The 14,312-nt window shown below is 68.9% G+C and overlaps 6 protein-coding genes across 6 annotated transcripts; 3 read left to right on the top strand and 3 right to left on the bottom strand.

Annotated features, from left to right (window-relative positions):
• Nucleotides 1-94: 94 nt before the first annotated feature.
• Nucleotides 95-370, bottom strand: MICPUCDRAFT_11850 (uncharacterized protein; the record flags this gene model as incomplete). The annotated part of the gene is made up of 2 exons (XM_003057660.1): nucleotides 95-220; nucleotides 269-370. Coding segments are annotated over 2 exons (228 nt in total), but the record flags the coding sequence as incomplete, so codon positions are not given.
• A 432-nt stretch (nucleotides 371-802) lies between these two features.
• Nucleotides 803-3,241, top strand: MICPUCDRAFT_39273 (uncharacterized protein; the record flags this gene model as incomplete). The annotated part of the gene is made up of 2 exons (XM_003058030.1): nucleotides 803-880; nucleotides 1,073-3,241. 2 exons carry the CDS (start codon nucleotides 803-805, stop codon nucleotides 3,239-3,241), a joined length of 2,247 nt encoding a protein of 748 aa, XP_003058076.1.
• A 128-nt stretch (nucleotides 3,242-3,369) lies between these two features.
• MICPUCDRAFT_45446 (type II secretory pathway family protein) lies at nucleotides 3,370-4,990 on the bottom strand (the record flags this gene model as incomplete). Its single annotated transcript, XM_003057659.1, has 2 exons — nucleotides 3,370-4,407; nucleotides 4,757-4,990. The coding sequence occupies 2 exons, from the start codon at nucleotides 4,988-4,990 to the stop codon at nucleotides 3,370-3,372; spliced, it is 1,272 nt and encodes a 423-aa protein (XP_003057705.1).
• Nucleotides 4,991-5,594: 604 nt separating this feature from the next.
• MICPUCDRAFT_57179 (uncharacterized protein) lies at nucleotides 5,595-12,431 on the top strand (the record flags this gene model as incomplete). The annotated part of the gene is made up of 1 exon (XM_003058029.1): nucleotides 5,595-12,431. One exon carries the CDS (start codon nucleotides 5,595-5,597, stop codon nucleotides 12,429-12,431), a length of 6,837 nt encoding a protein of 2,278 aa, XP_003058075.1.
• A 141-nt stretch (nucleotides 12,432-12,572) lies between these two features.
• MICPUCDRAFT_57178 (uncharacterized protein) lies at nucleotides 12,573-13,190 on the top strand (the record flags this gene model as incomplete). The annotated part of the gene is made up of 1 exon (XM_003058028.1): nucleotides 12,573-13,190. The coding sequence occupies one exon, from the start codon at nucleotides 12,573-12,575 to the stop codon at nucleotides 13,188-13,190; it is 618 nt and encodes a 205-aa protein (XP_003058074.1).
• A 108-nt stretch (nucleotides 13,191-13,298) lies between these two features.
• MICPUCDRAFT_16167 (uncharacterized protein) lies at nucleotides 13,299-14,039 on the bottom strand (the record flags this gene model as incomplete). Its single annotated transcript, XM_003057658.1, has 1 exon — nucleotides 13,299-14,039. One exon carries the CDS (start codon nucleotides 14,037-14,039, stop codon nucleotides 13,299-13,301), a length of 741 nt encoding a protein of 246 aa, XP_003057704.1.
• Nucleotides 14,040-14,312: the final 273 nt, after the last annotated feature.

Here is a 14,312-nt window from a genome sequence, read left to right as displayed (position 1 = left end):
CCGGGGCCGCGAACGGGCACGCCGCGGCCGCGCTCGAGGGCTCGGCGACGCGCGTGACGACTCTCGCCTTTTCCTTCGTCTGCTGCTGTTCGAACTTGTCGTCCTTCTCGCTCTCGCGAATCTCCGCGCGCACTTTTTTCAGCAGCGCAAAGTCGAGGCCCTTCACGAGGTGCGTGTGCTCGACGTCGCCTCCCAAGAACTTGCTCTCCTCGATCGAGAGCTGGCGGAGCTCTTCTTGCTGCGAGATCCCCGGGACGCCGCCGCGAACGCCCTCGAGCGCGGCGCCTCCGCGGTCGCCTTCGTAGTCCGCGTTCGTCTCGTTCCTTCGTTCCTTCGCGCGATCGCGGTACGTCGGGCCCTCGGGCTCGTCCGTCGTCGGCTTCGGACGCGGCTTCGGCTTCGGCTTCTTGAATTCGCCGCCGCCGCCGCCGCCCTTGCCGCCGCCGCCGCCGCCGCCGCCGCGGCTCGGCGTCGCGTGAACGCCGCCCCCGGCCCGGGGGGTCGCCAACAACTTTCTGAAATCGTCGTTCGAGAGGTTCGGCCGCGACGGCTTGTTCGCGGGCGGGAGCGGGTTCGCGATCTCCGGCGCGAGCGGGTTCGACGCGTCGTCGCCGCTCATGACGCGCGGGCGGCCCGCGTGCGGGGGCAGCCGGCGTCGCGCGTGTCGAAAGTGGGCGAGATCGCGCTCGGCGCCTGCCTCTCGTGGAAGATTCTCCCTCGGCTAGCCCGGCCAGCGTCGGTCGGCTGTATTTTCAACGCGAGCGTCTCGCGCCGCCGCCGCAGTCCACCGCGTACCCACACGATGGGGTCCACGAAGGTCAAAAAGTCGAAGCACGCCGAGGCCGAGCCCATGCAGGAGCCCGGCAAGCGCAAGCGCAAGGTGCGAGCGCGATTCGCGCCCCCGACGACGTCCCGACGCGTCGCGCGCTCGCGGCCACGAAACACCGCGAATCTCGGCACGCCGCCACGGGAGCCGCGAATCGCTCCGAAAGCGCGCGACCGCCTCCGCCGCCCCTCCTCCCGCGCGTCGCGAGTCTGACCCCCCACCCCCGAACGTTCGCCGCGTCCGCAGGAGGTCGAGTCCGCGAAGAAAGCGGCGAAGGTGGAGAAACCCGCGAAGCAGTCGAAGAAGAAGCTCGAGGAGGACCTCGCCGCCGCCGCCGCGCTCGCGGCGAAGAAGAAGAAAAAGGCGGCGGAATCGTCCGACAGCGAGAGCGACAGCGACAGCGACTCGTCGTCCTCGGACTCGTCGTCCTCGGACTCGGACTCGTCCTCCTCGGACTCCGACGCGGAGGACGCCCCCGCGCCGGCGACGCCGTCCGCGTCGAAATCCGACGAGGCGAACGAGGACGCGTCCCCCGAGGACGATCCTCTGCGCGTCTCCAACTTTAACATCTCTCGAGAGGTGTGCGCGCGCCTGGAGACGAAAGGGATCACGTCTCTGTACGGCATCCAAGCGCAGACGTTCCAGCACGTCCTCGACGGGAAAGACATCGTCGCGAGAGCGAAGACGGGGTGCGGGAAGACGCTCGCGTTCGTCCTCCCGATCGTCGAGGCGATCAACCGCGAACACCCGGTGCCAGCGAACGGTCGCCGCGCGCAAGGCCGAGCCCCCGTCGTCGCGCTGCTCGCGCCGACGCGCGAGCTCGCGAAGCAGGTCCACGCGGACTTTCAACACATCGGGCACGCGTTCAAGCTCACGGCGATATGCGTGTACGGCGGCGCGCCGTACGGGGACCAGCAGCGGCTGTTGCGCGCGGGATGCGACATCGTCATCGGCACCCCGGGGCGGATGAAGGATCATCTGGAACGCAAGACGCTGAGCTTCGATAAGCTCCGCTTCCGCGTTTTGGACGAGGCGGACGAGATGCTGAACATGGGGTTCGTGGAGGACATAGAGATGATCCTGAACCACGCGAAGGATAACGAGAAACTTCAGACGCTGCTGTTCAGCGCGACGTTGCCGAAGTGGGTCGCGGACATCTCGCGAAGGTTCCTTCAGCCCGACCACGTCACCGTGGACCTCGTCGGGGACGAGAAACAGAAGGCGTCCGCAGCCGTGACCCACATGCTTCTGAACTGCCAGTGGAGCGAGCGCACCGAGCTCGTGTGCGACTTGATCCGCGCGAAGGTACCCGGGGACGGCCGCGTCATCGTGTTCTGCGACACCAAGCGCGACTGCGGCGAGCTCCAGGAGGCGCTGCAGAAGGAGCTCGAGAAGGGCGCGAAGGCGCTCCACGGCGACGTGAACCAAGCCCAGCGCGAGGTCGTCCTCGCCGGGTTCAGGGCGAACAAGTTCCAGACGTTGGTCGCAACGGACGTCGCCGCGCGCGGGCTCGACATCAGCGGCGTCGAGCTCGTCGTGCAGTGCGAACCTCCGAAGGAACCGGAGACGTACATTCACAGGAGCGGACGCACCGGGCGCGGCGGCGCGACGGGCGAATGCGTGACGCTCTGCACGCCCAGGAACGAGTGGGCGATCCCGAACATCGAGCGCAAGGGCGGGTTTAAGTTTCAGAGAATCGCGCCTCCGCAACCCGCGGAGATGGCCGCCGCGGCCGCGAAGATTGTCATCGCGCAGGTGCGCGCGGTGGCCAAGGGCGCGGCGAAGATGTTCATGGACGCCGCGAAGGAGCTCCTCGAGGGCGGCGCGGGCGAGCACGACGAGGGCGCGGATCCGACGGAGATGCTCGCCGCGGCGCTGGCGAAACTCGCCGGTCACGGCGAGCTCCGAACGCGCTCGCTCCTGACGTCGCACACCGGGCAGACGACGCTGCTGTTCGCCGCGGGCGGGACGACGGAGATTCGAACGCCGACGTACGTCTGGAATTTTTTACGCCAACGCCTGGACGAGAGCGACCTTCAGATTCGAAGGCTGACGTTGTGCGCGGACAGCAAAGGCGCGGTGTTCGACGTCCCGAGCGAGCTCGCGGACAAGTTCACTGCGCTGAGCGAGAACCAAGAGAGCGGTCCGACGCCGATCGCGATCACCGTCTGCGAGGAACTCCCGGAGCTCGTCGTGCGCCCGGGGGGCGGCGGCGCGGGCGGTGGCGGCCGAGGAGGAGGCTTCGGCGGCGGGAGAGGCGGTAGAGGCGGGTTCAACGGCGGGAGAGGCGGTCGAGGCGGGTTCAGCCCGGGTGGCCGGGGCGGTCGAGGCGGATTCAGCCCGGGCGGTCGCGGTCGCGGCGGGGGTGGGCGATTCGGAGGCGGCGGCCGAGGAGGAGGACGGGGCCGCGGTTGACGGACCCGAAATTGAATTTCAGCGCGCATTTTTTCTAGTCATCTCGAGCACGCGCGTATTGTACTGTACGTGTCTGTACGGTAAGGTTAGTTGTTTAATATCACACGCGATGCAATCAGCATCGTGATTCACCGCATCTTCTTCTTCCCCTTGCCCGAATCCCCGTAAAAGTCGTCCAAACTCGTGTCGTACTTTTGCATCACGAGCTCCGAGCGCACTTTCCTCGTCGTGTCCGTCGCGACGCCGACGAGGATGAGCAACGACGTCCCCGCGAAACCCCGGAACGTCGTCAGCCCGGTGATCCCCTCCACCGCGGTCGGCGTCAGCGCTAAGACGCCTAAGAACACGCTTCCGAGGAGAGACAAATTCGAGAGCACGCGCGTGATGTAGTCTCGAGTCGTCGCCCCCGGTCGCACGCCCGGGATCGACGCGCCCTGTCGTTTCAACTGCTCCGCGACATCCTTCGGCTCCAACTGAAGGAACGTGTAGAAGTAGTTGAAGAAGCAGATGAGCGCGATGTTCACCGGGACGTACGCCGCGCCGCCGGGGTACACCGCCTTCGCGGCGCCGATGATGACCGGGTTCGGCGCGAACCGAGCGATCGTCGCCGGGAGCGCGAGGAGCGAAGACGCGAAGATGATCGGCATCACCCCCGCGGAGTTCACCTTGAACGGCAAGTACGAGCTCTTCGCGAGGCCACCGGCTTGGAACCGCGTGGAGTAGTTCATCGGAATCTTCCTCTCCGCCTCTTGCACGTACACGATCCCGAGCGTGCTCAGGAAGAACGCGCCAAAGAACACGGGGAGAACCGCGTTGTCGCCCTTCTCGCCCGCCTCGGACAACGTCTGCCCGAAGGACGACGGGAGCGAGGACACGATGTTCGTGAAGATCAGCAGCGACGTCCCGTTCCCGAGCTTGAGCTCGTTCAATACCTCGCCGATGTACAGCAGGATCATCGCCCCCGCGGTGAGAACCGCGCTGGACTCGACTAACCACCCTAAGCTGAAGTCCTCGACGTACGGCCGGACGTACAGGCACTGACCGACGGCTTGCACGACCGCGAACGCGAGCGCGCCGTAGCGCTGGTACTGCATGAACTTCCTCCTGCCAGCCTCGCCCTCTTCTTTCTGGAGCTTGCTCAGGCTCGGGAACACCGAAGTGAGGAGCTGCGGGATCGACGAACGCGAGCGGCGCGGGGGTCAGTCGGCGTCGCGAGCTCGGGGGGCGCGCGGGAGGGAGGAGGGCGAGAGGAGAAAGGGTCGCGCGTCGGTCGGTCGCGTCTCTTCGTGGCTCAGTTTCCGTTGTTCGTTTCACGGCGCTGACGGGCGTGCCGCCGAACCTCAATCGAACGAGACCTAAAAGGTCGCATCACCACCACGGAGACGAGACGCGACCGACGCGCGTTTCGTTTTCTCGCGGGAGAAAAAAACGAGCCGACGACGGACGGCGAAGAGAAAAGCCGCCGTCCCGTCGGCGGAGGAGAGGACGGGAGCGGACTCGAGAGACGCGACGCACCTGGAAGATGATCGACGAGTTGATGAAAGGAACGATCCCGAGGGAGAAGATCCCGAGCTTCGAGATGCTCCCGCCCGTGAGCGTGTCGACGTAACCGAGCATCCCGCCGCCTCCCGCGAGCGACTCCGCGAACGCGGCTCTGTCGACGCCGGATATCGGAATGTAGGTCCCGATTCGCGACACGACGAGGAGGGCGAGGACGGTCGCGATCTTCTCCGGGAGTTTGCCGCCCATGAACTCGCCGAAGAAGTCGCCGCCGCCGCCACCGGGGACGTTCATCGCGTTCGCCCTCGGTTTCCCTCGCGTCAACGCCATCACGGAGCCGGAACCTTCGAGCTTGCGCGCGTCCGTGTTCCACTCGTTATCGCCGACGTCCCAGCCCGCTCTCGTTCCGAGACCGAGCGGGTCCCAGACGCCGTCGGTGCCCATCCCGGGCATCGTCGCCGCGCCGATGTTGGCGACCGCGCGCGTCCTGACCTCGGATCCTCGCGCCGCGGACGCCCCGGAACCTCGCGCGGACGCGATCGTAAACCTATACCCTATCCGCGCTCTCGTCGCCTTGCTTCGACCGAGCCCCCGGGGGAGGCTCAGGCGCGACGAGAGCGGCGCGATGGCGGACGCCATCTTCGCAAGCTGCGAACGGCGACGAGAAGACGACCACGACGACGCTGATCACGACGACGTGCGGCTCGAAGTGAGGTCTGGCGAGGCCGACGTGGCGTCATCAAAGATCTCGCGAGGCATCGTCAGTCAGTCGCGCTGCAGAAAAACGCCGCGCGCTCAGTCATTATTTCAAAGTGGCGAGGCGTTGGCGGGAAGGAGCCGCGGCGCGAGCGCGATGGCGACGCCGAACAAGCGCCCGCCGCACGTGTTGCATCTCTACCACGAGATCAATGCCGCGGCCGCGCACGACCTGTCCCCCGCGGACCTCGACGCGAAGCTCGAGGAGGCGTCCGAATTCCTCGCGGGGTGCCTCGCGAGCTACAAGCCGCCGTCCTCCGCGTCGAAGGCCGAGGTCGAGAGCGGCAGCATCAGCGACTACGACGGGAAGACGCTCAAGCTGAACGCGGCGATGAAGAAGGTGACGATAGCAGCGAGCGCGCGTTTGAACCTGGACGAGATACAGACGTACGCGCTCATGCGGCGGTGCGTCGACGAGGACAAGTCGACGACCGAGCTGCCGACCGAGTGCGACGACGATCTCGTCGAGCGTCTGACGGACTATTACTTCCGCGAGAGGCTCGGGATGTTCAAGTGCATCCACGCGCTGCTGCTGCATTCGCACGAAGAAGACGCCGCGGAGACGGAGGACCCGTACGCCGCCCCGAAGCTTCGGTGCTTGGAGCGCATGATGAAAAGCGACCTCGAGGCGAACCTCGTGACGACGCTGTGCGCGCACATGCGCGGGGAGACGCCGATCCGCCCGTCGGCGACGTCCGCGTCCACGAACAAGGCGTGGTCTAAGCAGGCGCTCGAGGAGACGATCGTCATGCTCGAGTGCGCGTTCTTGGTGTACTTCGACGGTAACGCGTCTTGCGACGCGAAGCGATTCGCGGAGATGGCGACGGCGTTTCGACGCGGCGCCCTCGCGCGAGCGCCCTCCGCGGGCGCGGAGCTCGTTCGATCAGCCGCGCCCGGGTCCAGCGACTCTCGCCAAGACGCGAAGGACGACGACATGACGGATGCGCACGCGAGGGCGTTCACGGACACGCTGCGCGCGCTGTGCGCGGTCGTCCTCGTCGCCGCGTTGGACTTGGAGTCGGTCGTCGAGCTCGTGCGCGGCGGCGGCGGGGGCGGGTCGTCCGCGGACCTCGGCGCGACGCATCCGCTGCTCAGCGAGGGCGCGCTGCGAGACGTCTCGACCGCGCTGAAGGACTGGCCGAGCGACGCGTCGCACGGACCGGTGCTTCTCGCGTGGGCAACGCTGCTCGCCTTGGCGCCGAGCGCGCGCGGGGAGGAGTCGACGCTCCCGGACGAGGCGGACCCGTCGCGCGCCGCGTCGAGGGTCGCGGGCGAGGCTGGGTACGGCGCGCTCCTGTCGCTCCTGCGGTTGGAGCAGTTCCGACGGTCCGAGGAGGTGATCGTGGAGCTGCAGAAGTCCGTCCTGAAGAACATGTTCACGTGCTCGCTCGCCGCGTTCGACGCGCTTCCGGTGCACAAGCTCGCGGAGAAGGAGCTGACGACGTTGATCGACGTTTTGACGGAACTCACGAGCGAGCAGCCCGGTCTGTGCGCGCAGTTCTGGGGCGGCGCGACCGCGGACGGACTCGAGGCGCCGCTGATGTCGCTGCTCGTCGGCTGCCGAGAGCGGCATCCCGTGGACGCGGCGCCTCTTCTGAGGGTGCTGTTCGCGTTGGCCGAAGGTCCCGAGTCCGCGGAAAAGGCGCTGCGTTTCTTGACCAACCTCCCGACGGTCGCGCTGCCCGCGCCTCCGCCGGGCACCGAACTCGCGCGCGCGATCGTGCCGCTCGGGGAGGATGGCAACCCCGCCGTCGAGTGGATGGACGCGACGACGCGGTGGGAAGACGAGCGCGGACAGAGCGAAGAGTGGCGGCGGAACGACGCGCAACCGCCGTCGCTTCCGCCTGGACCGGTGTACGCCGCCGCCGCGCTCGCGAGCACGTACCTCCCCGGCGCGTGCATACCTCAGGGCACGCCGGGCGTCGCGATGGCGCGCGACGGATCGTCGACGTCCGCGACCGCGGTAGGGTACGGAGGCGACGACAGAGACGGCGACGAGGCGATGACGACGACGGCGCCGAGTCTGAACGGCCCCGGCGTCGACATCATCCGCTGGCACACGCGCGCGGACGGCGTCCGCGTCCTCATCGCGCGCGTGTGCGTGCTCTCCACGATGGGCGGCGCGTCCGTCGGCGCGAAAGAAGCGCACGAGCTCGACGCGTCGCTCGCGTTCCTCGGCAGAGTGCTTCGCTCCGCGCCGAGGTTCGCGACGAATCTCGTGTCGCTGGACGTCTCCGCGGTCGTCCCCTCCGGCGCGCCCACGTCGCTCGTCGCCGCGCTCGCGGCCATTCTGACCGCGTCCACGACCCCGGGCGACCCGTGGGCGACGCTTCCGTGCTCGAGCCGCGATAGCGACACCGAAGTCGCGCACCCCGGTCTGATGCGAGCGGCGCTGGCGCTGTCCGTCGCCGCGCCGCTCGCCGCGGCGGCGCCGACGTTCGCGCTCGAGGAGCTCACGTCCGCGCCGTTACTGCGCGCGGACGGGTACGACGGCAGGGACAGCGGCGCGCTCGCGTCGATCAACGCGCGCGGGCCCGCGGTCGGGCTCGCGATGTTCGAGCACTCCGTCATCCCGTCCGAGCGCGCCGCCGGGGTGTACCCGCTGACGACGGCGCTTCTGAGGGTAGCCGAGAGTTTCCTGTGGGCGGGCGCGGGGGCGTCGCACGCGATGACGCCGTTGCTGCAGCACGTCGTGCAGGAGGTTCTCGTGCAGCACGGCACGTGGCGATACCGGCGAAGGGCCGATCGCTGGTCGCTCCACGCCGCGGTCGCTCGCGTCGTGACCGCGGCGTTGGCGCCGAGGCCCGGTCCGGAGAACGCGGCGAGGCGCGCCGCGGTCGCGGGGTACGTGTCCTCCGACGCGGGCGCGGCGGCGGCGCTGCTCGCGCCGTTGGCGCTCGACGCCGCGGTGCTCGGGCACATGCACGACGGAGGTCCCGGCGCCGCGACCGCCGCGGAGGTCATCGCCGCGGAGGAAGCGGTCGCGGCGACGTTACGCGCGCTGCCGCAGCTGTTGTCCGTCCTCGCGGACTCCGTCGCGAACGCGGCGGCGGCGGCGGAGATGACGCGCGCGCCCGCGGCGCTCGGTTCCGGGCCTCTCGCGCACGCGCTTCTCGTGGACGCGCCCGGCGGCGGCCCGCCGCTCGCGGCCGCGGTCGCGTCCTACGTCGCGTATCCGTACGCCGCCGCGTGCTGCGCGCTCGCGTTTCCCGCGCTCGCGGCGATTTGCGCCGCGGCGCCGAACGAGCCGCCGCTCGCGTGCGCGCTGCCTTCGCTCGCGCCGTCATCCTTGTCCGCGTCCGCGTTTGCGCTCACGATGCACGGCGAGCCGCGAAAGAAGGACGCCGGCGCGGAAATGGATCCTCGCGCGGCGATCGTCCGCGCGCTGACCCCGGACGCGGCGAGGTACGCACCGGGAGAGGCTCTCGCCGCCGCCGCGTTCATCACCGCCGCCGCGTCGTCTCAGCCGATGCTCGCGGAGAGCATGCTGCTTCCTGCAAAGCTCTCCCCGACCGGCGAGGGCGAGGACGGGTGCGACGTCGAGAGCGCGCTCGACTCGCTGTGGACGGTTCTCGGGAACGCCAAAGAGCTGCGCGAGGAAGATCCGCGGCTCTTAGCCGCGTCCGTGAACGCGATCGTGTCCGTGTGGCGAGGAGGGCGACTGCTCGCGGGGGCGGCGGGGACGCTGCGCACGCAGTCGTCGTTCGCGTCTCGCCTCGGGGAGTGTCTGCCGAGCGTCTCGGCCTCGAAAGTCCTGGACTTCGACGGCGCTGATACCGACGCGGACGACGATGGTTCGTACGACGACGAGCGTGAAGCGTTCCAGTTATCCGCCGAGGCGGCGGCGCTCACGCTGTTAGCGTCGGAGGCCGCGGACGTGCTGCACGGATCGCCGGGCGAGGGGATCGAAGAAGCGTTCGAGAAGTGGTGCGGAAAGGACGGGGACGACGAAAACGCGTTTTGTCTCTGGATCAAGCGGTGGTGCGTGATGGTGGACAGGCCCGGGGTTTTCGCCGCGGCGCGAGCGCACGCGCAAGCGGTCGTCTTGAAAGCGGCGGCGAGCGCGGAACGCGCGAAAGCGGCGGCGGTCGCCGAGGCGGCGAGACAGGGTCGACTCCCTCGAGCTGTCGCGGGATCGTCGCCACTCTGCGACGCGTCCCTCGAGCACGGCGCGGTCGCCGCGGCGGACGCGCTGCTGTCGCACGCCTCCGCGGCGGACGCGGTTCGTACGGGCGCGACGAGAGCGACGATTCTCGAAGCGACCGCGGCGGCTGTGCTCGAGACGAGACCGAGACCCGCGCACGATCCGCTCGGCCGGCTGTTAGAAGCCGCTCGAGAAATACAGTTAGAGCGCGCGGCGTTAGCGCCCCCTCCTCCCGGCCCGCTCCCGGGCGAGCGAGCGGAGTACGGCGGCGATTTCCTCTTCAACGCGACGTGGGTCGAGGCCGCGACGGGCGGCGCGAGTCCCCCGGAGGCGGCGGGCATGGACGAACTCGGCGACGACGACGCCTTCGGCGCGATGCAAGGCCCACTTTCGTCGTGCGGCTACGACGCCGCGAAGGCGCTGCGGCTCGCCGGGAGGGCGGCGGCGAGGAAGTCCGCGCAGCTCGCCGCGTTGTCCGCGTTTTACGACATGATGACCGCCGCCGCGGGGCCGATGCGCGACGTCGCGAGCGACGACGACGAACACGCTTTCGAGGCGGACCAACGCGAGAGCGGTCTGCTGTCGTCCTGGCCCGTCGCGTCTCGGGCTTCAGCGGTGCAGACCGTCCTGGAGAACCTGCACGCGGCGCTGAACGCGTCGAAGGGCGACGCCGCGGATCACGCCACCGCGTTCGCGGCGGAGCTCGCGCACCTCCTCGCGCTGCTCGTCCGCCTCTGGGCGCGCGCGGTGAACGCCATCGGCGCGAAAAAGGCGCCGGACGACGGCGAGACCGAAAATCTCGACGCGTTCGCGACCGCGGCGGAGGTGTCCGCGATGGCGTCCGACGCGCTGTCGCGACGGCCGGAGGACGTCGTGGCGTGCGACGGCGCCGCGAGCTGCGTCGTGCGGCCGCTTCTCACCGCGGTGCTCGTGAGCGTCCGCGCGTGGAGGACGACGGCGGCGACGACGTCGTCGACGCGCCGCGCGGGGTCCGGTCTGCGCGAAGGGCACGAGCTCGGGAACCGTCTGCTGCCGTTGACGCCGGTGCTGTGCGCGCTGTCCTCGAGTCCCGACGGCGGCGCGGACGCGGTCCTCGCGCTGGCCGTCTTGCGCGAGATGGCGGACGGCCTCGTCCCGGCGTCTTCGCTCGCGGACGCCCTCCGCGGACGCGCGCTTCTGCCGCCGCTGACGCCGCCGCCGTTCGAGGCGTGCGCCGCGCCCGGGGTCGACGGCTCGCGCGACCCGCTCGCGATGTCGTCTCTCGTCGCGCTTCCGTTCGAGCGTCTCGGCGACGCGTCCGCGATGGCGTTGCGACCATTCTTGGACGTGAACGCCGCGAGCGGCGGGTTCGGCGACGGGAAGGAAAACGTCCCGGAGAACTACGTCGACGGCGGCTCGAAAGTCTCCGAGTCGGGCGTCTCCTCTCGATCCGACGCTCACGGCGGCGCGGAAGTCGCCGCCGCGCTGCGGACGTGCCTCGCGCTCGGACGCTCCCCCGCGGGCGCGGAGGTGCTCCAGAGCGTGAACTACGCGTCCGAGCTGTCCTCGCTCCTCGTCGCGCTCGGGTCGACGCGACCGCCGCCGCGCGCGTCGTCTTCCGCGTCGCACCCGCTCCCGCGGTGGACCCCGCGCTGGGGCGTCGGCGGTCCGTTCAAGAAGGGCGACGAGGTCTTCTACCGCGACAAAGCGGCGCCGGACGCGCACGCGAAAGCGACCGTCGTGCATGCGGACCTCTCCGTGAACCCGCACGCGTACGTCGTCGACGTGAACGGCGCGGAGCGATCCACGGAGGCGAGCAGACTCGCGGCGCGGTCGCGCGTCCGCGCGTCCTTCGCCGGGGGGCACGGGCACGCTCACGAGACGCGCGACGCGACGTCTGCGGCGGCGACGCCGAGCGAGCTGTACTGCCTCGCCCTCCGCGCGGCGGCGACGCACGCGGACGTCCTCGGCGCGCGGCGAGACGTCCACGACGCGTTCGTCTCCGTCGCCGTCGCGCTCGCGGATCGATTCGAAGAAGCGCTCGCGCCTTCGACGTTGAACACGGAGACGCTCGCGGAGGCGGAGTCGACCGCGGGTTTCCTTCACTCGCTCGCGCTCGCCGCGAGCGGGCCGTGGCAGCTCGCGGCGCCGACGCACCAGGTCGCGATGCGCGCGGCGGCGGTTGATTTCCTTCGATTCATCGCCGCGCCGCCGCCGCCGCGCCGCGGGATCGGGTGCCAGCCTCGCTCGCGACGCGAGATCGCGGCGGTGCACCGCGCTCCGCTCGTCGGAGCGGTCACCGGGTGGTTTCACTCGTGCGCGATCGGCGCCGTCCCCGCGGTCGCGCCGACGCCGGCGGCGGCCATCGCGGCCGCCATCGCCGCGTCGTCGGACGAGGCGGGCGGCAACGCGCACTCGGAAGCCATCGCCGCCGCGTTGTACGCGACCGCGGCGAGGTGCGCCGCGTTCCTCGCCTCGTTCCCGCGGTCGAACCCGAACGCGGTGTGCGGCGAGGAGGCGCTCTTCAACCTCTCGCAGCAGGCGGACGTTCTGAAGACTGAATTCGAGCGCAAGAGCGTCGGCGAGGACGCGCAAGGCCGGAAGGCGGCGTTTAAAGACGCGATGACGCACGTCGCCGGCGCGCTGCGGGATCACTGCGAGGTGCTCGAAACTTTAGAAGCGGACGAGGATCCGGTCGGGTTGTTGCCGCCGAAGCTCCACAGCGCGCGGTCGTTAGTGTCCCAGATGAGCTGGCGGCCGACGCCGATGGACAAGTTCGCGTTGGAGCGCGAGACGCCTCCGAAGTCGTGAGGGAGCAGTTTCTAGATTTTGTTTTCGTGCTGAATAAGGCCAGAAGAATAGATTACTCGCGTTGACTCTTCGCGCTTCCCCGTCCGTCGGCGTCACACGCTCTCGCGCTTCGCACGCGCGGTCGCGTGAACGTCTCGCGAAATGGTCTTCGCGGAACCCTCCGCGTTCGGCGCGGACGGCGACGGCGAGAAGCTGAAGAAGAACCGGTTCCTCTCCACGACGAAGGAGGTCGAAGATTTGAACCAGTACTGGTACTCGAACCGAACGATCGCCGCGATGGCGAGCGACGTCGAGGACCAGTGCTCGTCCCCGGACTCGAAGGCGTGCTTCCTGTCCACCCCGAGCGTGTACTTCTCCCTGAACAAAGACACGCGCGCGCGGTCGTGGTGCTTCGACCTGGACACGCAGTGGGCACGCGAGCCCGGGTTCGTGAAGTACGACTTCAACGACCCGATCGGTTTCGACGGGTTCGACGACCTGAAAGGGACGTTCGACATGGTGATCATCGACCCGCCGTTCATCACCAGGGAGGTGTGGGAGAAGTACACGACGACTGCGAAGGCGCTTCTGAAACCGGGGGGGAAGGTGCTGGCGAGCACGATACAGGAGAACGCGCCGTTCGTGAAGGAGCTCCTGGGCGTGACCCCGCAAGTGTTCATGCCGTCGATACCGACGCTCGTGTACCAGTATCATCTGTACGCGAGCTACGAGTCGAAGTTTCTCGCGGAGAAAAACCCGGAGATCCCGGAGTACGACTGAGCAGGCGGCGCGCGTGCGCGCAGGTGGACGACGTGGGAGAGCGCGACGCGCTCGGGACGCGTGAAATGATGAATAAATAAATGTAGCCGCGTTGAATTCGCCTTTCCGTCACTTCTTCTTCGGCGGCCTCGACGCTTTCTCTTCCACGCCGGACGTCCCGAACCTCCCCCTGAGGACCGCGAAGACGTCTTCCATCTCCACGCCCTGCAGGTTCAGAAGCACCATGGAGTGATACAGAACGTCCGCCATCTCGCTCGCCGCGCGCTCCTTACCTTCGTCGTTTTCAAGCGTCTCGCACAGCTCCCCGGCTTCCTCGCGGACCTTCTTACAGAGCAGCTCCGGGTCGTCCAGCAGCCGCCGCGTCCACGACGGCTTGTCCCCTTCCTTGACGACATCCGCGCGCCGCGCTTTGATCGTCGCCTCGAGCTCGTACAGCGTCGTCATCGCCTCCTCGTGGCCGTGCGCGCCGCCGCCGTCGACGAAGGCGGCGCCGTCCTCGCCGTCCACGCGGGAATAATAACACGTGTGCGCGCCCGTGTGGCACGTCGGTCCGTCCGGGACGCCGAGGTAAATCAGCGAATCCTTATCGCAGTCGATGTGGATGGACTTCACGCTGATGAAGTTCCCGGACGTCTCGCCTTTCGTCCACTGCGCCTGACGCGAGCGAGAGAAGAACGTCGCTTTTTTCTGCGTAATAGTGCTTCGCACCGCGGTGCGATCCGCGAAGCCTTGCATGAGAATCGCGCCCGTGTCCACGTCCTGCGCGATCGCGACGACGAGACCCTTGTCGTCACACTTCAGCCCGTCGAGAAACTTCTCGATCTGCTCCGGGTCGGCGTCCGCGGCCATGACGTTCGGTCCGCGAGACGCGCGAACGAGCGGTCCCGTGCGGCCGAGCTTGCGATCGGCCGACACCGCGATCGGTCCGCGCGAATTCTCGGCGGGCGCGGCGCGCGCGGCGCGGACGACGAGCATCCCGCGGGAGACGGCTGAGGCGGCGAGGCACGCGGCCATCGTTTTGGGGGATAGGGCGTGCGCCGAGCGCGGAGGAGTCTGTCCGCGCGGAGAGCGGCCGCCGACACGAAAAGATAGCGGAGCGGCGCGGCGGCTCGGCGCGTGTCG

Source organism: Micromonas pusilla, assembly GCF_000151265.4.
Source record: "Micromonas pusilla CCMP1545 genomic scaffold MICPUCscaffold_4, whole genome shotgun sequence".
Lineage (NCBI taxonomy): Eukaryota > Viridiplantae > Chlorophyta > Mamiellophyceae > Mamiellales > Mamiellaceae > Micromonas > Micromonas pusilla.
Note: the sequence above shows the minus strand (reverse complement) of the source record. Positions and strands in the feature narration are given on the sequence as shown.